Here is a 24,756-nt window from a genome sequence, read left to right on the forward strand (position 1 = left end):
TTCTGCTTGTTGCCTCTCCTTAGCAGTGGTTTCCTAGCAGCTATTTGACCATGAAGGCCTGATTCGCGCAGTCTCCTCTTAACAGTTGTTCTAGAGATGGGTCTGCTGCTAGAACTCTGTGTGCCATTCATCTGGTCTCTGATCTGAGCTGCTGTTAACTTGCGATTTCTGAGGCTGGTGACTCGGATGAACTTATCCTCAGAAGCAGAGGTGACTCTTGGTCTTCCTTTCCTGGGTCCGTCCTCATGTGTGCCAGTTTCGTTGTAGCGCTTGATGGTTTTTGCGACTCCACTTGGGGACACATTTAAAGTTTTTGCAATTTTCCGGACTGACTGACCTTCATTTCTTAAAGTAATGACGGCCACTCGTTTTTCTTTAGTTAGCTGATTGGTTCTTGCCATAATATGAATTTTAACAGTTGTCCAATAGGGCTGTCGGCTGTGTATTGACCTGACTTCTGCACAACACAACTGATGGTCCCAACCCCATTGATAAAGCAAGAAATTCCACTAATTAACCCTGATAAGGCACACCTGTGAAGTGGAAACCATTTCAGGTGACTACCTCTTGAAGCTCATGGAGAGAATGCCAAGAGTGTGCAAAGCAGTAATCAGAGCAAAGGGTGGCTATTTTGAAGAAACTAGAATATAAAACATGTTTTCAGTTATTTCACCTTTTTTTGTTAAGTACATAACTCCACATGTGTTCATTCATAGTTTTGATGCCTTCAGTGAGAATCTACAATGTAAATAGTCATGAAAATAAAGAAAACGCATTGAATGAGAAGGTGTGTCCAAACTTTTGGCCTGTACTGTATATATATATATATATATATATATATATATATATATATGTATATATATATATATATATATATATAAAAGTTAACTTTTGCAGCCAGGAAGGTTTGTGCTTTGAAGCAGATTGTGATTTGTGTTGCAAAGGCATGACACTTTTTTACTGAGAAGACTACAATACCTGTACATATAGTGGCTGTCATATAACGTCCACCTGTAAGTGCCTATCTGTTGTTAGTGGGTGCAAATGGATTTATAAATGATACAGAAGATGACTGTTAAAAGAGCAGTGTGTAGGATTCAGAGGCATCTAGCAGTGAGGACTGCAGATTGTAACCAGCTGAAACTCCTCTCACGTGCCATGTGTGAACTCCTGGTTAAGATTCCTTCACTGCTCTTTGTTCAGGAGGTTTTTATGGGGAGCAAAATTATCTGCAAATCATGTTACAGATCAGTGTTTCTCCTACGCAGCTCGGCTAATGGTAGACGGTCTGCTAGCCCAACACCTGTTACTGCGTGCTCACCTTTTTTTCACTGCTAACTTAAGTTCCAGATGTTCAGAGGGTTTTTAACAGGTGCTGAATTATCCCCAGAGGTCTCTTCCTCTCAAAACAAATGGATGTGGCGATTTAAACCAATAAAAACACTGAATAAAGCAGTTTCATGTTACTGTAAAGTGTTTTTCCAAAGCTGTTTGGCTCATCATGGAGCGACCGCTATCTGTGGTGGCCGTGGCAAAAACACGAATAACCCTAAACATAGCGGTGCATTTATTTTATTGATTTTTTTTTTATGTCTTTTTAAATTTGATAGGGATGATGTAATTAAACATAGTTTGAATACAGAGTATCCACACACTACAATACACATACCACAGTACCTATAGCCTACCACAATACAAACATCGCAACATATCCCACAATACATCTGCTACAATAGACATACCACAATACACATACTAAAGTACATGCACCACAATACACCGAAACTCTCACACTCATACCCCTTAAAATTTAAAGCCACAGTGTGTAGGAATTTCTCCCATCTAACGTTGAAATCATATATTGCATTCAAACGGATAGCGCACTCTAGCACCTCACTGTTTCAAATGCATATTGCAACTACGGTAGCTGCTGTGTACCAAAAACCTATGATAACACTGATGAAACCATGTCATCCGATACTTCATGGGCTGGCCCATGATTGCATTACCTTTCTCCTTCAGCAGCTCTCTCCACCTGGGAAAGGCTACCCCGATGCTGACCTTTGTTTTTTGAATTCACTGGTCACGTTGCCTTTTTGATTCCCATTTGTGCTTTCTTGGCAACAAGGATTGCGTCTCCCATGATGCTGCATATGCATATGCATGATCCTGCATTATACTCAAAGAGTGGGACTTTGTTCTGCTGCAGTAGTGCCAGGGTAGTAGTGAAGCACCTCTTGCTCCTCTCCTTCAGCTCCTCAGTCACACAGGGCTGGCCTGGTTCTCAACGAAAACACTGAAGGCCGGGCTGTATGTCCCTTGCTGGCAGATGTATTCTCAAGATGGCAAAACGTTATGGAACCTCTCAGATGACTCGCCCGCACAATGTACAAACAAATCCGACATTCTCCTTTTACAAGAATAAGTCAGATTATTGGTGGAGGTAATAGTACACCAATGGTGACATATTTATGAATGCAGACATCAATTTTTGGCAATAAACAACTGAAAATGTTACACAGTGTCCCTTTAAAGAGCACATTTAGCTCAGAGTGGGTACAGCGCTGGTTATCTTTTAGCAGGCACTTGACCTTTGTTGTGAAGGATTTAAATCTGTAATCAGTTTGATTTCACTTTGTAATGTGTTCCAGAGTTGACAGCCCTCTATAGAAAAAGCTGATTTTTGACAGTTGCCATACATGCTGCTCCTTGTTACTCTATTACCGTCTTGTGTTTGAATAAATCTGGAAAGAGGCTCTGGAGCTAATGATACATTTGAAAACTAATTTCAGGAAACAAAAGTTAATGAAGCTGACAAAGCTGAAAAGATTGTATCACTCTAATATGCAACAGTGATGCCACCGGACAGGCTTTTTGTCCATTACTGTCAGTGCCTGATTGTATAAAGATGTAAGGTGTCTTATTGTAGATGGTGATGCTTGAGCCCATCCTGTCACGCAATATGACAGCTGAGAGATGATAATGGCACACGCCGAGGACGAGGACCCACTTCCTAGATATAAATGGCTCATTCCAAGGTGATGAAAACAACAACTCTGCCAGTATATCCCCCTAAATCCTAAACACTGGACCTTTAACTCAATCTGTTACAATAAGTTTAAGTGTTTGTCTAAAGTTGTGAAAGTACATGTAAGCAGGTGACAGCTTGTCAAATTGTTCCACTTCTGATCCGTTCTGCGCTTACTCAGACACCTGCTCCTACATTTCTGTAATATGTCTGTTGTATATGTAATTCTTGGACGCCCTTTGTCACTCTTTAGAAAACAGGCAGCAACTTTCTTCTTCTTCTTTACCTCTGGCATACTAATGGTGTAACTGATGCGAGTGCAGTCATACTTGTTAATTGAGAAATGCATTCAGAGTCTTGGGATTCTGTGCCAAGGTAATGATCTGTTGCAAATTTTGTCATTAAGCCAATAAATCTCTGTGCTACCAGTCATTAAACCCAACGGCAAAGTTATGTGAAGCGGTAAAAGTGAGTTTATTTATGGCAGCATGTTTTGATATTTATCTCTAATGAAAGGACACATCGAAATATTGCTGCTTTCTCCCTTGAGTCCATAAGAAGAGAGGTTTACAGTCGCATACAGGAGAGAAAAAAGCAAACATTAGTAATGCACTTGTGAAAGATTAGAAATTGAAAAAGTGAAACCTTCATGCAAGTCAAACTGCAACATAGGGAGGTCAGATTTTAGCAAACATTTGCAGAAATGACAAATTGACAATGCTATAACCATGTTTAAAGGGTGAAAAGTCTTTTTGTGCCATATTTTGACCATGCATATGTTTACCATTATGATTAGATTATTATTGCTTTATCCATATACCATTGTTGCTGGTTATCTGAAAACCAAATAGTGTTAACTTTGATAATTTTATAATATTTAAAATTTATTCGAAAAAATACACACAGCCCTTTATAGACTAGAAACACAACCAAGCAGGTACCTCCATGGCTGAAAAGTGAAGCTAATGCCAGGGTGCAAAAAACTGCAGTTCCTCGAATGGCCACTTGAGGCTGGCTCCAAGAGTGAATAAATCTCCTGTAGACTACCATGTTAAAATGTCCAGCTTTGGTCTTTATAACCATGTAATACATTCATGCCAATTGTATGAGGGGATGCATTTTCATAAAAATCACCCGTTTCCAAGGCTTAATTTTATGAGTATTTAAGGGCAGGAACTCTTGAGTGACAGGCTGTCTGCAAGGATCGCTACAGTTACGAGTCAGATCCACCCCTCGCTCCTCCACAGTTCCATCCTCTCATCCAAATATGGTCACTTCTGGCCCCAAAAATGAGACGACATGTCGAAATCGAGCCGTTACAACTGGAGTCCTCAAAGCAACAGGTGATGTCACAGTGGCTACCTCCATTATTATATACACATGAGCACGAGACTTCCAATAGTAGTGAATGAAGTACAGTGTAAACAATAGCAAACTAAAAAAAAGATGTTCATGACATTTTTTGATAGTTTTGAAAAGCTATTTAAATCAGGATCTACTCATAGAACCTCTGTCACCATATCAGTGATCAAGGTGGAGCTCTGACCCAGAGATGTTGTAAGATGAAAGGTCAGGGGGCACCAGAGCCATTAGGAATCATAGACTGAGGAACATCCTATCAACGCACTGTATCTCTGTGCAGATGTTAAGTGCCTGCAGCTTTTAAGGAGGGCTGCACGATTAGTCCTGTAAACAATTGTAAACAATGGAATAAATTTGTGGTAATAAATAAGAATTATACATGTGAAATGGAAATACAAAAACCATTGTTGTCAGTTGTCTCCATTTTATTCTGTCATGTGAATTTGAATATAAGTATGATAATAGTATATTTCTTTTTTTTTTTTAAAGATATTTTTGGGGCATTTTTGGCCTTTAATGAATAGGACAGACAAGTGTGAAGGGGGGAGAGAGAGAGGGAGTGACATGCAGCAAAGGGCCACAGGCTGGAGTCGAACCCGGGCCGCTGCAGCAACAGCCTTGTACATGGGGCGCCTGCTCTATCCACTAAGCCACCGACGCCCCAGATAATAGTATATTTCTTTAAGTATGGAGGATATAACACAACAAACTTCATAGATAGTCTCTGCCAGAACAATGCCAAGAAAGATAAAGGAATACCTGAGGACTTGTATTACACGGAGGGCAATTCATATCAGTGTCAAAAGCAGTCCATTAGGGTGTAAGGGTCCCTGACTTGGTAGATTAATATTCTAGCTGAAGTTCGCAAGCTGTACTTTTGGTGATGGAGGCTACTTGCTTGTGTAATGTTCTTGATTTGCATAAATCTTTTACTGACTAAGATGAAAAATCTTAGCGCTCAGCTCAAGCAAGGTAAGCGCAAAAAAAAAAAAAAGAAGTAAATTCTACATGCAAATTGCCTTTGCCACACAAACTGAATCTGAACCCAGTGTACCACAAGATATATTGATGTCTGTGTGATTATAACAGTGCACCTCTAAGATGTAATGTCATAGTTAATACATTTTAATGCTGCAAATACATCTTCACCAAAACGAGAAGGTCACTGATGATGTCAGTTACTTTATAAGGAAATAAAAAAAAATGAATGGTACTCTCCCGAGGGGCAGATGAGCCTCTGGCTACAGCGTTGCTCGCGGACAGTGAACTGGCAAGTCTGCAATTAATTATGAAACTTATCCATTCCATCAAAATGTCGAGGGAGTTACTAAGTGATGGGTTTCTGGTAATTAGTAAGTAATGATGGGAAATATTGGATCACATCCTCTATATTGATCCTACAGAGACTTTCTACATTTGACTGAAGACTCAATTATGGCTGAAGGGAGTGAGAGCCAACAGTGAGACTCTACTCTGCAGCCTGCTTTATATATATATATGTAGGAAAAAGTTAAGCTCATGGTGTGTTGGGGAATATGAATATTTTGAGACAGTTTCAATACGTTTATCAGTCTGTTGATGTAATTGTCCTCGTTATGAACTAAAAAAGGTCACATTCATGTTACTTAATACGACAATTACTTGAAATGGAAAGCTATAAAAGATGTCTCTATTATCTATTTGAAAGTCAGCAATCCATGTCTGTGACACAGGGATTACTGCATGTCTGGTGGACATGTGGGGAGGTCCTTGCAGCTGTGTGTGTTAGTGTGTGTGTAAATACACACTTAGTTTTGTTTAGTCTAAATGCTTTCCAGAGTTTCATGGTGGCTTACCTCTGGGATGAGACAGTTTAGTGCAGAGAAAATGGGTAACTTAGTAAGTTTTTGCTGAAGTAATTGAAAAGGTTCAGTTTGATTTGAGTGTTCAGTGTCCTTGGCTCTTTAGCCTTGAACTTTGCAACTGTGTCACCAGTGGAGACGCTTGAGCCAGGAGTCTAATACCCCTTTTCCACAAACATGGAATGGGTCCTGTTCCAGTTCACACACCTAATTTTGAACCTTTCGGACTATTTTGACCAAAGATATATTGGTTCAAAGTACAATATATATTTTTCCAACCATATTCTACAGGTTGGAAAGAGAGGATGGAGAAGGCAACAATAGAGAAATCAATTGAGAAATTGTGAGGAAAAAGAACATGCAGTTCTCTCAGGTATAGTTGGTCAATTCATGTTTTTTGAAGAAAAATAAATATCTGTTACAACAGAACAAAAGCTCGCTGATAGAGGAAACCAATGCTATCTTGTTACTCCTTGATTACAATGGTTCCTCTCAAAACTGTTGGAAATGTAGGCTACTTTGCTAGATGGCACAAAAGTTTGGATGCACAATACTGAATTTTTGCTGATATCCAACATGCCGATCTATAACAATTCATCTAACCAATAATCAATACCGATATTGATATATCCACTTTTTCCCCGCCTAAGTTTAGTGATCATCAAGTCTCTTCAGTAGTGGAATTAACATCATATTATGCGTGCATACTCTTTTTGTGATGGCCCACCAGCAGATGGAGACATGAAATAGAATGCTTTTCAGTGTATGTAATATTCATTCATTGTGCAAAATAAGGAAAAGCATGTTGGCTGATTCTAATAGTTCATTTTCAAGCTGATATTGGCCGATACTGATGATGTGCCAGTATTATCAGCATGTTGGCTGATTCTGATATTTAATTTTTAAGCCAATATTAGTCAATACCGATGATGAGCTGATATTATCGCGCATCCCTACACCAAAGTTTCAAGAATCCTGGGAGGCATCAGTTCAAAAACCAGAGCTGATTTTGTGGAAAAGGGTTAAAATTGAATCTCCAGCCCTCATAATCCTCCTATGCTGGAAAGAAGGGATTGGTGATTCCATTCAGTGGCCAGTGGATGTGCAGCTTTCATGTAAGAGATAGTGGAGAGGTTTTATTGGCTGGTGTTAAAGGTCGAGGAAAAATGTGCTTTCTTGTTTGGATTTTTATTAATGCTGGAGTGAAAGTGCTGCTTTTACCCTCCACACAGTTTATATTATTATTACATTGATATACATATGTAACACATGCACAACAGTAATTGCAAATAAAATGTTTTTTTGTGTGAAAAGTCTCAAGGCTAATGTGTGTATTTGATAACTGATTAGAGGCTACTGATGAGCATGATAGCCTGAAACATGAAGTTCTACTTTAAAAAGCCAAGAAAAGTTGGCATTTTACTTTCATACATGTTCCTAACTAGTTTTTCTGTCATATTATGCAGTGCTCTTGTGGTGTTTTTATGTCCAGGGGCACACAGTCTGCCCACTGATATTTCTTGAATGGTTAAAAGCTGGCATCAATTACATCCAATCACATCAGCTCCTCTGATCCCCGTTAAAAGAGGTGCCCTCTCCAGCATGACTTACTAACACTTTGGGGAAGGAGCCGCATCCACACTCTCCTAAGAGTAACAAAAAATTATCTTATCAGTGAGGTTCAGAGTTGCACCACTCCACAAATCCACACACTGGTCTCCTCTTTGATATTTTATAATCACTTCATAGTGTAGAAATGCATTTTTCTCACCTTTTTTCACCTTCAAAGCAGAAGCAGAATGCTAAATTTCCATGATTTTAGGAGGCTTGGGTGATTCAAAAGCCTGTTGTGTATGCTGCCATTCAGGTGTGGTTATTTTGGGATGTTCAAGAGCAAAGTAGAGAGAGACAGAGATGAAGAAAACTGTTGTGTTGTTTTTGGGGTTGCAGGTTGCAGAACATGAAATGTGTCCTTTTCAGCAGTTACGAGTCGCATCTTGACAGTTCAATTTGTTCTGCAAATGGCTGCCAAAAGACTAAATTGTCGGTGAGGGTGTTTTTTTTTTAGCTGGCTCACTATAATAGTGATCCTTCCCAGCGTCTCGGACGCTGCAGGTTGTGAGATATGTGTTTCTCTAAAGGTCTTACAGCAATATTTACAAGCTTTTACAAGCTTCATTAGACGTGTATTTCCAAGCTCCTTTTCTTTTCATGTTTAGTCAGGGCTGTTGGTTGGTAAAAGCCTCTGTCCTGGATCACATTGAAGACAGAGATGGTCTGATTCAAACACAGTTTATTCTTTCTAAAAATTTATCTGCAGTACCTTGAGAAGCTTCATTACTGTCACAGCTTGAGTGTATATTCAAGACAGATAAGCATGGTTCCTTATGTAGAAGAACCAACTTTGAATTCACTTGAGAACCTGAACAGAAAGTGGCACTGTGACTTCTTTTATTTTTGCACTTGTCAAATGCTGTTCACTTTAAGTTTGATTTAATGCTGACTGAAATGTTTACTCGAAAGTATAAAGCTTCCCTGAGAATGCAACAGTGTTGGGGTGTGGAAACATGCAAAAAGCCTGAGTACATGATATGTGAATCCTCAGCACAGGCACAGCCCATCAGTAACATCCCTGAATCTGAAATAGGATTAGTGTGCTGTGCTTATTATCAGCCTGTCAGATTTGCTGCAATGTAATTCAATAACACGGAGCAGGAGATGGGGGGGGGGGGGCTGTCATTTTGGTTACTGGAACAAACATTATTCTCTGACCACAGGAAGTAGGGTTACTGACATCCATTCAACAACTCAGCACATTGTAAACATCCTTAAACTCCTTTAATTTACATGAAAAGTAAACTATTTTCATCTGTTTGGTATTGTGTCAAAGGAACATTTGTGGAACCCCTCTTTGGGCTTTTGACTGGATGGTTGCAAGTTTGATCGATCCTCTCACCAGCAAAATTCATTTTCAACATGACAGATTTTCTGCCTCTCGTGTGTCTGCCCTGCGCATGCATATCTCTGTACCTGAGGGCAAATACAGTTTGATGTTCCACTGTTAACACAAAAGGTGCTCAAAAGAAAGAGTACTTTATGGTTTTATTGCAATGCCAAAACATAAAATGTATCCAACAGAGGTTAAAAACAATAACACGATAGCTCAGCAGTAAATACTGTACTTGTCAAGCTCATAATGTCCATGTTCAGTCGGTGCTGTCGTGTCATTTTATTGGATTTCATGATATTGTGCTCCTTTTTATGGACTTTGCTTTTGCTGGTGTCCCTGTCAGTCTTCACTTCAGTTATTGTGTGCATAACCCCATTTACTATTAAGGATGAGACGCACACCAATTTCGTGATAAACCTTAAAAAGTAAAATTCCTGAAGGTTAGTGTAACCATTTTCAATTTTTATTATCAACAAAACTGTCTTTGAAAAACTCAAGGTAAACACTCTTCAGCATCAACCAAGCTTAGCAACAGTCTGCCAGACGCAGGCACACAGGTGCAGCATGCAAGGTGGGTTTGTTGTTCGTCAATTAAAGCATGGCCATAGGCTGTGACAGCACTCCGGAAAATTCTTTCAGCCTTTTAAACGGACTAAGTTTGAAGTGGGGTCATATTTTAGTTTTTAAAAGAGTGCTGAAGGAATCTAAATCAGAGATGGTCACATTGTCTATAAAACACCCAAAAAGAAAAGCTCTTTGAAAGGGAGCAACACTTCAACTCTTACTATCATCTTCGTGACCACTGACATTGACTGAGATATTATTTAATCACATTTACTTTTAAAGAAGCACAAGAGCATACAGAACATCAAGCGTCAGACATGTTTGAAATACATCTTCTATTAAACCTACAAGATGACATGACACCAAGTGCTTCTGTTAGTTAAAGGATAACTTCGGTATTTTTCAACTTGGGCCCTATTTCCCCATGTGTATGTGTGCATATGATTCATAGGTACAACTCGTTGTAAAATTGGTTCAGTATTGAGGGAGGCGGATGCAGCCCGGAGCCGTGAAACGAGCTAAAACGGTAACAGGGGCAAATGCATCCCGTATAAGTTTGCACATTAAAAGTGCTTTTTTTTTGACCGGTTCAGATCGCCAGTGTTATCTCTCTAAATAGCATACTAAACGTTTTCCTTACCTCTGGGCTGTGTGTGACGTCATCTCGCGAGAGCTTTGCTCCACTGTGTCTGTAGCTCTCTCTACTCGTGGGACAGCCGTTTTCTTGAGTAAGAGGTGTTTCGGGATTGGATGTCTTCTCTTCTTTGGCTGGCAGTAGTCATCTTGGGAGAAGTGAGCACTGCAGACCTGATGGTCTGCAAGGCGCAGTGTCTGGACAGGAGTGTTAGCATCCATTTGTAGCACAACTAGCCACAACTTCAGCGTCTCGCCGTCTGACAAAGGCAGCCTATGAAAGCTGTATGGGGTGTTGCGCGACATCCTGTTCTTGCAATTCGGAAAAGCACAAACATGAACCACTATTTGCAATCGATGCAGTAAAACTCTCAGCTGTACTCTGGGACAACCAGTGCCACTCTGAGCGGCGCTCAGCATGGCACCTCTGTTTTCTTCCGGCAACAAGCAAAGCTCTCGTGAGATGAAGTCACAGCCCAGAGGAAGTGAAGGGTAAGGGAAATGCTTAGTATGCTATTTACAGAGATAGCACTGGCCATCTGAACCGGTCAGTGGCGAAAAAAAGCACTTTTAATGCCCAAACATACAGGACGCATTTGCCCCCGTTACCATTTTAGCTCGTTTCACGGCTCCGGTTGCATCCGCCTCCCTCAATACTGAACCAATTTTAGAATGAGTTTTACCTATGAATCATATGCACACATACACATGGGGAAATAGGGCCCAGGTTGAAAAATACCAAAGTTATCCTTTATATTTAATCCAGCAAATCCTTTAAAGGTCCAGTTTGTAGGATTTAGAGGAATCTATTGTCAGAAATGTAATTAGATATTAATAAGTATGTTTTCATTAGTGTAAAATTAGTGTAAAATCACCACATGGAGCGGGTCCTGTTTTACGGAGTCCTAGTTTTACAGCAGTGTGTGGATACCCGACAAATCAGAAATTTTGCTCAGGTTTGGTTTGGGTTCGGCCCACTTGACATACTGCTGTGTTGTGCTATGGCCTATTCAAGTATTGGAATTTGTTATTCACCTAACAAAGCCTGAACGCAACACAGGCTGCGGTGTGTTTAACTGTGCATAACAGCAGCCTTTTGATGGTCATTTTCACAATGTCCCTGTGTGATCACCATGATAACAATAACTTTGTCAGGTAACAAACTGCATCAGGCTCGAGGAAGTCTGTCAGGGTCGGGCCAGGCTCGACTATAACCGTCTCGGACTTGGACCGGGTTCATTTAGGAAAATGTGGCCTGAGTCACACTCTATTCTACAATAGCCCAGAATGGACAAAGCAAACACTGGGTCTGTTTTGGGCCATTTGTGTTTTTTGTTGCCACTGAACTTCTCCCACATGCTTGGCAAATGGGAGTTTTAGTTGGTAACGATCTCCAACCTCACCACTAGATGCCAATTACATCAGACCTTTATTGACAAGAGGTGATCCTTGTATGCACCTTTTGTATTAAGGATGTGCCAACCATCGCTTACCTCTCAAAAGCATGTTGAGGCAGATGAACTCAAGCAGAGCCCAATCTAAAAAGTGGAATCTTTTGGCCACACAGACCATCTTTACCCACTGACCATAATGACTTTATAGATTAAAGTGTGGAAATGGCAGAAGTCTTCCATTGATCCCTTTTAATCATTCACCTGTGAAGCGTGATGGTTCAAGCATGAAATGTCGATTACTTCAGGGGGACTGAGATTGAGTTTTTGTGTCTTTTTGTCTGTCTCTCTTCTGCAGGGTGATGAGGTCCTGACAGTCATCAAAATGAAAGCACAGTGGCCAGCCTGGCAACCACTTAATGTGTAAGTAATATATCCTGATTACCATAATGTTCACCACACATTTGCTGCGGACTGTGCTGCTGGTTTTGCGAGTTTAATCAAAAATGTAATAAAAATTGCAAATCATCTGCATTACTTTTCACTATTTTACAAAGTTTCCACACACCCAGTGGTTTCCCATTAATTTAAATTTAAATTACAGTCTACAGTCAACTTGTGGATACATAAAACTGGCTGGAGGTCTGGATTCCAAGGCCCTCGTCCGTTCTCATTAATCTTATTAAAGCTATCATGAGGGTTTTCTGTCTATCAAAATGCTGTCCATGATATTCAAGACCATAGACACCAGAGACCTAATCACCCCACTATGGAAAATTAAACATCTAGCCTTGTCTTCACAGACAATGAGTTCCCGTGACTGATGAATAGTATATATTGCATTATGACTGAATTAATGCATGAATGAATTAAGTTTTAACACTTGTATCATGCATAAAACTATTCTCAACCCACTTAGGCTTGCAGTGCAAGACACCATGAATTTAAATGAGCCAGATCAGAGCGCTCTATATACATTTTAAAACAATATTACTGCTAATATTACAACAAAAAAGACAACTAAACCTTCAGACCTCCACTGTCTACCAAAAAATCCATAAATCACTGCCAAAAACATTTACCATGAAATGCTGTAGAAATCTGGATGAATACTGAGACAAAGCCAGCAAACTCCCTCTTAAACCATCATAGATTGGGCAGTGCAAAATACAGTTGGATTCACTTTCCACTTCATGAGTTATTCTCTAACCAACACCTCTAGTCTTTAGTATCTCGGAGGTAAGTGGATGCACCAGGACTGATGCGGTATGGAACTTTAAAGACAAGTAAAAAGTCATGGTCTCTTTTTGTGGTTTTGTCTTTTAAGTCAAAGACGTTACGTTGCTCTTATACATGTCTGATGTAATGCATATGTAGACACAGGATTACCTCAAATTGTTTGTAGGGAAAGGAGTGTTGATTTACAGCAGACCTGTCACAGGTGGAGTCTGGGATTACAACCACTCTACTTTAATAGTCGGCTTTGCGACTAATGTTCCTCTAGTACTTGTCTCACCCCTGCTGTGAATTTGTAAGATGCTGTAATCATTCTTGTGCAACTCCATAGCGTCTGTAATGGGTCCATGGTATGTAAGCATTGCCGCTTTTTTAATTTGACAGTGGTGTTTGACGTGTTTAGAATTTAAGGTCGGAGTAAATCCGTCACTTCTCTGCCAGATGTAAAATGGAAGATGTTCAGCATTTTCCCTAGTAGATATGTCCACCGTGATGGATTGTTCAAGTTTACCACATATAGAGTGCAACTTAAGAAATCAACACAAAAAAATTAAGGGAACACTTAATAATAACAACAGCAAAATAGCATTTATATAAAGCATCCACACTTCATGCTGATGGGCCACAACATTCTCAAACACTTTGAGCCTCTTAAATACATAAAATTAAATTAATTTACATATAGGTCCTAAGGTTTTAGGGCTTAAAAGGAAACTTTGCAGGTTTACAATCAGCTCTGTGTCGTCGCAGTGTAGGCTATGTGTGCAGAACAATGTTAAGCTTCCCCTTGTGATGCAAGCTCCCAGAACTTCCCGCTCATTCACCAGTGGAGGTCCGTCACCTAGCAGAATTATGTTAGCAGGTGTGTGAAGTGCTGCGGGCGCTTGCAGCACAGGGGAAAAGCAAACACTGTTCATCTGCACACACTGACTGCTGCGATCACACAACGCTGGTTGAAAATCAGCAAAGTTTTCCTTTAAAGGTTTCGGAGCCTACAGTATGAACTTAGTATCCAAAATTGGACCCGTGCTTGCTGATCAGTGAAATATCAGCTCAAAGGTGCCCTGGAACTGCCATCCACACCATGCTTACAGTGTACATGCTCATTTACTCCTAAATTCACAGGAGCTATTTAATCTCTTATTCATGAGAAAAACAAGAAGCTTGTTGGCTCAGCTGGCTCTGAAGAACTTCAGTGGTAAAGGCCTGTGCAGCGTTGTTTCCTCAACCACAGGGCCTTAGCGAGGGCCACGAGTTTAGTCTCCAAAGGGTGGAACACAGGAATAGAAACAGTGATATCCACTAATTAGCCTACGCTGTGCTGTACAGGCAACCAATTAATTGTTTCACACAGTGATTGTCTACAGCACATGCAGGCGTGTGTCAGATAAATCACGTTGGTTTGGAGCAAGACAAAGGAAGGACATTTTGTATTGATAGCTAATGTTCCTCATTATAGAAATAGGCTTAAAAAAGTCTGTTTTACTCAGCCGGTTCAAAGATGTACCTTGTTAAAACTTAAATGAGTCTTTAAAGAGTTCATTAGCTTTACATACGAGCGGCATGAAAAATGCATTGATGCATATTTATGGCATGTTTCATAGTTAGATGTGTGTGCTTGTGTGTTACAGTTTCAGCAAATATGCATGTTTGTGTTATTTTGGGTGTACGTGTACAGTGTGGGTGCATGAAGTGGGAATTTCTTTGTCATTTAAAACAAAGCTTACCCTCATTTAGAGTTAATGATCTTCTCATCCCCAACCAATTTTTAAGCTGATGATTTTTTGTTTCTTTTAAATGGTGGTTGTCGATTAAGACTTCCTACATTCCTTGCTTTGAGAAATTTGAAGATGAGACACAAGAGAAGAAAGAAACCGAGAATGAGAAAGGAAAACAGCAACCTTACAGAAAGAGAAAGTGATTAAATAAAGCTTCTAAGAAGACCAGGGTTTAATTACATTAGTGGTGCGTGTTTTTTAGGTTAGTACATCCACATAAACCAAGCTTTCAATTTCATTTGGCTATAAAAAACAAAATGGTCGCTGGAACAAAGGGCAAAGCAGCAGAGATGTAGAAGGAGAATAGAGGTGGGAGATGAGAAAGGAACGAGGCTGAAGAAGTGACAGCCATTATCACACATATTACAGCAGTATGTCTACAGCAGTGGCTCTCCTGAGACCCAATACATAATAGGAAAAAAAGAACCTGAGTACAGTAAGAAATTCTCTTCCAGAAAATAAGGTGTACTCGACAGATCCTTGTAGGAAGAAAGAGATGACTTAACTACCTGTCCATACGTTTCAGGGTCACTGTGCTTTCAATGAATAAATAAACCCCAATAGAATAGAGACGCTGTTTTATGCCAGTAATTAAACAAAAGAAGATACTGCACAATACAACAGAAGAAAACACAGGTGAGGTTCCAAGCATGGTGGTCTAAATTTCAAAGACTATTTCGTATTTCACCGTTATGGGGCTGTACAAACCGTGGTGGTCCGCGAAGTCCTTTAAAACTGCAACTGCATTGACACCACGTTGCATATTAATAGAAAAAAAGGCCATTTTGTTGCTAAGCGAGCCTGTCCCACAGGGCCGAAAGGTCCGACAGATGTTCTTTACATCCAACCCAGTCTCACTCCCAGCTCGTCAAGTACCAATCCTTGGTCAGTGGCTCTTGGCGTCAGATACTGACCCTTTAGTGATAGTATGAGATGTACCAGACTGTCTTGGTATAAAGAGCGAGAAAGTCCGTTCAGGGTTGGTGTCACATGGTATCTGGACTTTTAACTGGGAGACCGTTGTCAGTGTTCTGTGTGAAACTAAAAGTCAACTGAATTATTTTAATAACAATGTAGTTTGCTAGCATGTGTAGCACACAATGCTGGTAATATTACATTAAGATAGTGACATGTGCACTTACCCTTTGAAACCTGAGCAATTTGACTTAAGTTCTTTTTAAAACATGGGAAGAGGGCAATGAGCAATGAAAGAAGAAATGACCCAAAAAATTAGCAAGAAATTTGTAAAAAGTGAAAAATGATTAAAAACAAGAAAATTAGCCCAAAAAAAAAAAACCCACACAAATTTAAAAACAAGAAAATCAGCAAAAAAAAAGAAAATTAGCTAAAAATAAATAAATAAATTTTAAAAAAACAAACAAACAAACAAAAAAAAAACATAAGTTTGACGTGTGCGGCCACGTGTGCAGCCGCCAGCCAAGCATTGGTATTTGACAAGTTGGGAGTAAGACTGTGTTCCTAGGTCAATTTTATGTTCCTGACCTGATAGTCCTCTCACTGCCACACAATTTGCAGCCAAAGTATACAGAAATGACTGATGGAAATGGCCATTCACTTAGTTTTTTTTCCAAATTCAAAAGCTGATGCTATTTTCTTTATTGAGTAATATTTTCTTTCTGATCTTAGTCAGCCCATGCAAATGACTCAGTCTGTATTCTCAAAAGTCAGTGATTACAAAATAGGTCAGGCGACCAATAAATGTCACAAGTGATGTTGGAATTATGCTTCTCCAAAGATGCACGCAAACGTCTCTGCAGGCTCACACAGATAAGGCTGTTACAGTACATTAGTGTTACAGTAGGGTGCTAGAGTAGCGGCTGGCAGAGGGGCCGATGTGCACACCTCCATAACAATAGTAGAACTATTGCTCTGTAATGAGACATCAAATATTAGCTTGACAGGAAATAATATTATAAAGATTTTGAGATTTTGTGACAATACTTAGTCCTCAGAGTAAGAAGTGGCTTTGCACAGTGAAAATAAAAAGTAACATAAACCAAATCTGAAAATGTAATATATTATATATCACAAATGACTTTACAAATAATTTTCACTTATAATTTGGGCTAATTGGAACATCCTTCCAAGTCAGGCCAGTGCAATCACCCTGCCTCAGCTCCCCTTGTGCTGTAACCATATGGACAAAAAGCATGGTGTGATATGATGGCTTTCTACACTGCTCAGTATCTTAGAAGATGACACAGAGACTGAAGTCTATTCATTTCCGTTATGAAATTATATCATGGAGTTACATATGCTGAAAGTAGGGATGGAAATTTTATTTAGAACTTGACATTTAAATGTTAGTTATGTCACTGACTACCTACACAGACAAAGACTTCAGAGTATATCAGTGGGCAGGCACCGAGATAGCAGGTTTGCACTAATAATGCCAGTCCAGCTGCTGTAGCCTCAGTATGAGATCAGGTTACTGAAACTGAAACAGACTGTCCCCACTTCAGACACACTGCATATCAGTGAAGTGCCTCTTTTTTTAAATTAAAGTATTGCTTACTCAATTTGAGTACGAATATGTCCAATTGTGCTAGGACTGTCACACACAAGTGAACACCAGATTCTGATGCAGAAACACCACACAAGCAACGTCGTTTCTTACAGACCTTACAGCTCTCAAGTAACTATAAAAAACTCTACCTCTGACTGTCTTTGCTGCACTGCATCCTCCAAGTATCTACCAAATCACACTGTACACCTTATACTGGATTAAAATGGTTACATCCATGACAGCTTTACTACCTCCATGACACTCAGCTTGCTCCCTGTCGTCTCCCTGCTCCCGCTCTCTCTCGTCAGGTGTCTTTCTAATAACCAGAGAACTGCTTTGGTGTTCTGTGGGTCACATTCACAGCTAAGAAAAATGGTTGTCAACAGTGTGAAATAAGGAGCTTTTGAAGAATATAGCCATTAATGAGCTGGCTTCTTTATTTCTGTCACTCTCAGAACTAGTTGTTCTGGGTAGATAGCAGTGGTTTATGTGTGTGTACTGTGGCACAGTGGTGTAGTGAGCCTCTGTTCCACTAGCTACTGTGCAGCCAAGTAGTTTTGCATACTAAAAACATGTGACATAAAAATTAAGGTTGTCTAATATGTCCCAGCTTTCAACAAAACAGTTAAATGGAATGATTAAATGTTTACTTGTTGACCATTGTGCTCTTTATAAATGCCACACTCAGTTAAATTATTGGTAAAAGAATCTGCTAATGTTACCCTTGTATTGTTAGCTAGCAGTGCAGCACTAAGATGCAGTCAATCAACTTTTCAAATATCCATTAAATATTCACCTACTAGTATTCATTTTAACACCTCTCACAAAACAAAAACATCTTGGAATAACAAAAGCATTTCACTGTGGTTATCTATGGAGATTAATCCCCTCATCATTTGCCTCCAGGCTTGCTCCGTCTCTCCTTTTCTGTCGGTTGCACTTTACCTTTTTATAGGGCCCACGTAGCTGTCTGAGATAAACCTCAGACTTGCAGTATACTCACTGAGCAGAGGCCTGGGAGAGTTGAGTAAAGCTGCGTGTTCCCAGGGGATAAGGGCTATTTCACATCCTCAGAGGCCATCATTAGTAGAGTGCGCAAGGGCAGGACTGAGTTGGCTGAAGTCAAATGGATTTATATGGGCATGTTGACAGGTGAAAGGGGATCACTGGCGAATTGTCTGTGTTACAACAAGACTCTTTCCACTCCTAATTAATCTTGTATTGGCTGGGAAAATTCTTAATTAGTTAAGCTGTCAATCATTGGTCAACACAGATGGCCAGAGGCGTCTCTGTGTGTGTATGTGTGTGTTTCCTGTGCTGGAACAGAACAAATGTGGAGTGAAGATAGATGTGGTCTGGCAATGTGAGTCTAGAATATGTCAACTAAATATTTGTCAGTTGCTATAATTTTTTAGGCTGTGTAAGTACCTTTTCTTTCTCTCCCTAAAGGAGTCACGGTTCCCACTTCCATGTGAGCTTGCACCGGTGCAAGTAAATCTGACTTCTAACACCCTGAAATACACAGATACAATAATCTCCATTGGAAACTTGAGTGTTTCAGGAAGTTGTGTTCTTCCATTTAAACCTTCATTCATACCATTTCAGGAATTTAAGATCATAAACTTAATAGTCTTGAACCAGGACCTGCAGGACCAAGTTGCTCATGAAAAATAAGGTGTGCCAATCGCCACACTCAGTATAGGCTACATTTGTAATTAAATCCAGATTCAGTCAGCTTTGCATTTTGTCTGCTGCTGTGTATATATGTATATGAACTATGCATACTGAGTATCTTGGGCAAAATGTTCTTTTTTCTAGGATGAAATTGAAATTAGTTCTGCCTTATCTCATTTTCAGGTTGTAGCAAAATGGCTTCGGTATCAGCACATATACAGTATGAACAGCCTCAGGGCCAAAAACCTGGATCTGGATATCCCTTGTGTGTACCAGATTGGTGGATCAATTCTACAGTGTAAACCTCCCCACGGGATGAGTTTTACATTCAATTCCCTCCAGTCTCCTATTCAGGGACTAGCATCGTGGCATCCTGTCTTTGCTGCTCATTCCTGTTAACCTGGTACAGTCTAGGGCTGTGTATTGGCATAAATCTGGTCATATGATGTGTATCACAATACGGGGGTAAAGATTCAATACATTGCAGTTTTGTAAGGTGATATATTGCAATTTTTGAAAATCGTATTTTTAGGAAACACATCTTAGTGTAAAGAACACACAACACATGCATAAGAAGGTTTACTTTTACTACTTTTTGAAAAAAATTGTCGCCTCACAGCAAGAGAGCTCCAGGTTCGAACTCGGGTGGGGGCACTGAATGCCGGGGTGGGGGAACCCCTCTGTGTGGAGCTTCCATGTTCGCCCCCTGTTGTTTTCTTCATGTACTCCGGCTTCCTCCCACAGTCCAAAGACATGCAGGTTAATTGGTGACTCTAACTTGGCCATAGGTGCGAAGTGCGTGCGAATGGTTTTCTTTCTCTATGAGTCATGTGACAGTCTGGCGACCTGTCCAGGGTGTACCCCGCCTCTCGCCCAATGTCAACTCAAGTGTATATTTTCTCACACCCCTAGTACGTTGTCAGTAAAATGTCAAAACTTGGGTGTCACATACTTGTCCTAGTTTCCCTCTGTAGCTACACTTTTGAGGGCAGCTTAGAAATCTATGACTTTTCAAGTTGACAAGGAGCACCTCAATGCATCATAAATTTTGCTTCTGTTCAGGCCAGACATCTCATGTAAGGTGGAGCAGGTACAGCCTCGCCGCAGGTCTTCTGAAGGACACATCTTTGTGGGCTAGTTGGGATGCAGCTGACATCTCCATCCCTTACTCACACTTAAAAACTGCTTTAAATCACACAGACCTCATTCTTGTTCTCCTCCTCAGGCGGGCCGCCCCCTCAGCTGAATTCTCAGTGGACCGGAGCCGCCACCTCATGTCCTTCCTGACCATGTTGGGGCCCAGTCCAGACTGGAATGTGGGTCTGTCTGCTGAGGACTTGTGTACCAAGGAGTGTGGCTGGGTACAGAGGGTGGTGCAGGACCTGATCCCCTGGGACGCAGGCACTGACAGTGGCGTGACATATGAGGTCAGTAAAAAACATTGTTCCATTTTAATATTAATTACCAAAAACTTTAGGTTATTAAAATGTTGTGTCACCTCAGGAAAAAAAAAAAAAATTAAGAATGCTTCCTCCTTCTGCTGCACGTGCTTGTGTTATGTACAGTGACTGATCTGCTGTATCTTTGTGATGTTACATGACTCCTTGAGTGGAGCATTAGTTAACTGGTAATAGTTATATTTCAAACTGTAGCTTTACAGCCGAAATACATGGGACATGATCACGTCGCGATACATCTGCCTCAGCATGCCAGCAGCAGAGCGTGTCCATTATAATAAGCTGAAGCTGCTACACTGACCACGCTGACCACCCTGCGTGCTCACCCGCGTGGGCACCATGCTGCTCACCATCAATTAGTCTATTTATTTTTCCCTGCGTGCAGTTCTGTGGCTTTCCAACAGGTAAAACCTAAACAAAACAGGGTAAATGAGTTCAGTCTAATTAAAAATGATGAAAATAAATACCTCATTGTGCCAGAGACGATGCAGAGCAACCTCCTGTGTGTGGTATTACAGTTCACATTAAAATAAATCACTGAAATCAGTGCATCCTGTAGTTAAAACGATTAAGGTAATTTATTCAGTACCAGTAAATGTTGCCTACACTTCCAAACCCTCCATAACCAACTGCATTATCACTTGGTAAAACTCAGTGCATGAACAGTGAAGCTGGCAGCAACCACACCCTGCAAAGACCTTGCTCCGCTCTGCCTACGTGACATGTCGCATCTGTGCCACATGTAGCTCAGCTGTTAGAGTCATTGAAAGTGCCTTAGTACAAATTTTAATTGACAAGTAAATTTGACACATTACTTTTTTTTTTTTTTTTTTTTAAATATATTACATTTTAAAAATCACCAATGACTGTTATTTTAACTCAAAGACAAGGGGGAAAGTAGCTCTCTGTCATCTTTGTGCAATAAAAACAGTAGTGTCCTTCTAAATGCGTGTTTCAACTCAGGCTACAACCCCACAATCCCACAGCAATCACAGCCTTCTGCAAACTGCTGTTCTCTCCACCTTTTACCCCCTGGATAACCTTTCTCCTCACTCTCGTCACCAGCTGAGTCTTCCCTTCACGCTCGCATTTTGACCTTGTCATCACGCCAACCTCTTCATCTGCCTGTCTGCTCATATTCACAATCATTCCCCCCTCTCACCTCCTCACATACTGCCAGTCTGCGACAATTGTCATCATCACAAGTGTCATCACCCAACCAATTCTCCTTTAACAGCCTTGAATGTCTCCCCCTCCCGCCTTCACCCTGAGGTGCTGTCTGCTGCGTGCTCACTGTCTCCAGTCAGCGCCAACAGAATAGGCTGTGCGTGCGCATGTTTGACCAAACTCTGTGACAACATGTGTGAAACCTTTGGCTGATCTCTCGGAACTCGTAGATGAACCCACTGAACTTTGTTCTCTTGCTTGTTTTGGCCAGCCTCAAGAATAATTTCACTCTTCCTCTTCGTCTTCCTCTCTCCCTTCTCTGTCTCTCTCTCACTCACACACTTCATGGCTCACACTGACTAAATCGAACTTTACTGTAAGGGCAAGTCAGGCATATTCAGGAATTTTCAGTCTGTTTTCTTTTTGACTCTGAATACTATTGACTAGACAGAGTATGTCTTCTGTTAAGAGACTAAAAGGAACTCTCAAAAAGTTTGTTTACACAGTTTTTTTTTTCTTGGTAAACCATTTCAGCTTGCCAACTCCGTAATCCTTAACAACAACAAAAACATGTCAGAGGAAAACATCTGTAAAATCATTTGTAAGCTGAAAATGCAAATGAAAATTTGAATTTTATGAAGCAGGAGTTTTTCCCCTGCAGGGAAAAGACATAAGGCAAAGACACTCAATGTTAGGCCGTGATAAAGGCAATTATGGTACTTTAAAACCTCAACATCAGATTACTGCAGTTAGCATCAAAAATGGTATGGTTATGGTGTACTTAAAGGGATACTTTGCTGATTTTCAACCAGCTTTGTATCATAAAAATAAGGATAGTATGTGTGAATTAATTGTGGTAAACTTCCCTTTATCTGACTTGTGCCAAGATGCTCCTAGTCTCGCCACCAGACAATCAGAGATTTCCGCCTTCTGATAGTCTGGGGACACTCCTTTCTAAAGTGTGTTTAACACACCAGCGAAAACAGCCGGCAACAAAGCAACGCCTCTTGCATTTTTGAAAAGGACACGCCTTCTCGGAAATGTGCGCTCCCCCTTTTCTCGTCTGCAAGGAAACAAACACACAGAGAGCTTGAAAATGGATGCCGAGAGATTAAACTCCGTTTTATCAAACATGTGCTCATCCGTGAAGAAAATATTTTTTCCAGCAGATGTCTTAGTTACAACATGATTGAGCTAACTGGAGTAGTCTCATGTCGTATCCGACAACGGGAGGCTTTTAACAGATGACGTCCTGATGTTAGCTTTGCTGCTGTTAGCTGACCCTGTCAGCTGCAGGCACTGATGCTTTCTAGACATCGTGATTTCCCAAAACTGAATAAATACCACACATAGCAACACAAAACTGCTTTGCTAGCTCAATCATGTTGTAACTAAGATATCCGCTGGAAAAGATATTTTTTTCAGGGACCGTTTAATGAGTTATTACCTATTACAGACACCGCTAACGGCTAACAGGGCTAACAGCTAACGGTTAGCCCAGCTAAACGTGCACACAGAAATAGTAATGTTTGTTCAATCATTGTGTTTATAGACTTCGGATTAGTCTAAACGGTGATACAGTGATGTGAATAATGTGATATATAGGCTATATATATATATATATATATATATATATATATATATATATAGCTAAAAAGCTCTGCTGGTTTTCTACCTGAAGTATTTGTAAACAACAAGTTATAGTCCGGCCGGACGGATGAGTCATGGCCTTGTAAAAGATTATGTATGTTTCTTTTAGTTGGCGAGAATGTGTCGCTGCAAATATGACAAACATCCACTAACTTTGACGGCGTTTTCTGCGAGCGCGGCTGAGCCATTTTGTACCGCTACATGTGTTTCTAGTGGGACTATGTTTACAAGCACAAGAGTTCAGCGAGCCACCGAAGGACCGCCCTGCAGATTTACTATTGGTTCTGCAACGTAGGGAGTTTTTTTTTAAACTCTGAAATTGTATCCGCCCATCTAAACACAAAATCAGGGAGAAAGTCATCAGTCTTTAGTTAAGCAAAGCGTCTAAAGACTGACTTGTGAGTCTAAGATGCTCCCTGCTCCCCCTCCAGTGAACCTCTGCTTATGACACAAAACTCATCTTGGGCTGTTCCTCAAACTACAGGCTGTACTTCTGCATTTTCATATTGTCCACCACCCATGCCGGCACCGTGGGACGCAAAGAGTATAGAAGTGGATCAACAGACAGACCCACCCCCTCTCTCTGTCTCTAACTCCAACCAAACTCCAGTGGAACGGTATAACTAGGCTGATCGAAGATAAACTAACATTATGGTGCTGTACCACCTGTTTCTCACCTAGAATGTTTCAGAAACATATTTTAGTGCCCTGTTTAGCTATAAAAGCGAGAGTTTGTGGGAACAGGAAGTGGGCGCCATACTGTTTCGTGTATTGTAAAAATGAGATCAAACGGTCAAACTAGGCAGCGCTGATCAAATATAAACCAAGATTCTGTCCCTGCCTATTTCTCACCTGAAATGTTTTCAGAAACATGTTTTAGGTCACCATTTAACTGCCATACAAGTTTGTTTGTTAACAGCTGGCTGCCATTGTGTCAAACAGGCAACATCACCCACCAGTGCAAGCGTTTATTGGTCCGGTGTGGCACTGTGCAGTTTGATAGTTGTTCTTGAGCTAAAGAGAATGCCACAGTCGTTTTTCTCTGTTTTCTCTGATCATAAAACACCAGATTCAAAAGTATCTGTGTCCTTCTACTGGATAGACGGCCTAGTTTTACGAAAGGACCGTCTTTCCAAACACAGGACACTGAAAGGCGAGGAGACAGGGATGAAGTAGAAACAGTGGACCTTGTGCATGAATGTTTTTTCATTTTTCTCTTATATTTGCTCTTGCACTCAGCAATGAGAGGACAATCAAAAACTTACATGGAATCGATCACCCAAGAGCTCAGTTGGGTGAGCAGGTGTCCCACGAACAAAGGCAGCGACCTTGCTGCAGCGGCCGCAGGTTTGAATCTAGCCTGTAGCTGCAAGTCGTCCTTTCACTCTCTCCCCCTTTCACACTTAAACTGTCCTGTTGAATAAAGGCAAAAGAAAAAGAAGAAACTTGCATGGAATCTATGAATCCTGCACTAAGCCAAGTCCAAGCCAAATCCACA

General features: G+C 40.6%; 1 protein-coding gene across 2 annotated transcripts in view; it reads left to right on the top strand.

Moving 5' to 3' along the window:
- The window catches only part of spon1a (spondin 1a), a 192,297-nt gene that overhangs the window by 151,462 nt on the left and 16,079 nt on the right, over positions 1–24,756 (top strand). For both annotated transcript variants that reach the window (XM_049560796.1, XM_049560789.1), the window contains 2 exons: positions 12,128–12,192; positions 20,210–20,411. In XM_049560796.1, the coding sequence (XP_049416753.1) occupies positions 12,128–12,192; positions 20,210–20,411 (267 nt within the window). The remainder of the gene's footprint in view (positions 1–12,127; positions 12,193–20,209; positions 20,412–24,756) is intronic.

This window comes from Epinephelus fuscoguttatus, linkage group LG2 (assembly GCF_011397635.1).
Source record: "Epinephelus fuscoguttatus linkage group LG2, E.fuscoguttatus.final_Chr_v1".
Classification (NCBI taxonomy): domain Eukaryota; kingdom Metazoa; phylum Chordata; class Actinopteri; order Perciformes; family Serranidae; genus Epinephelus; species Epinephelus fuscoguttatus.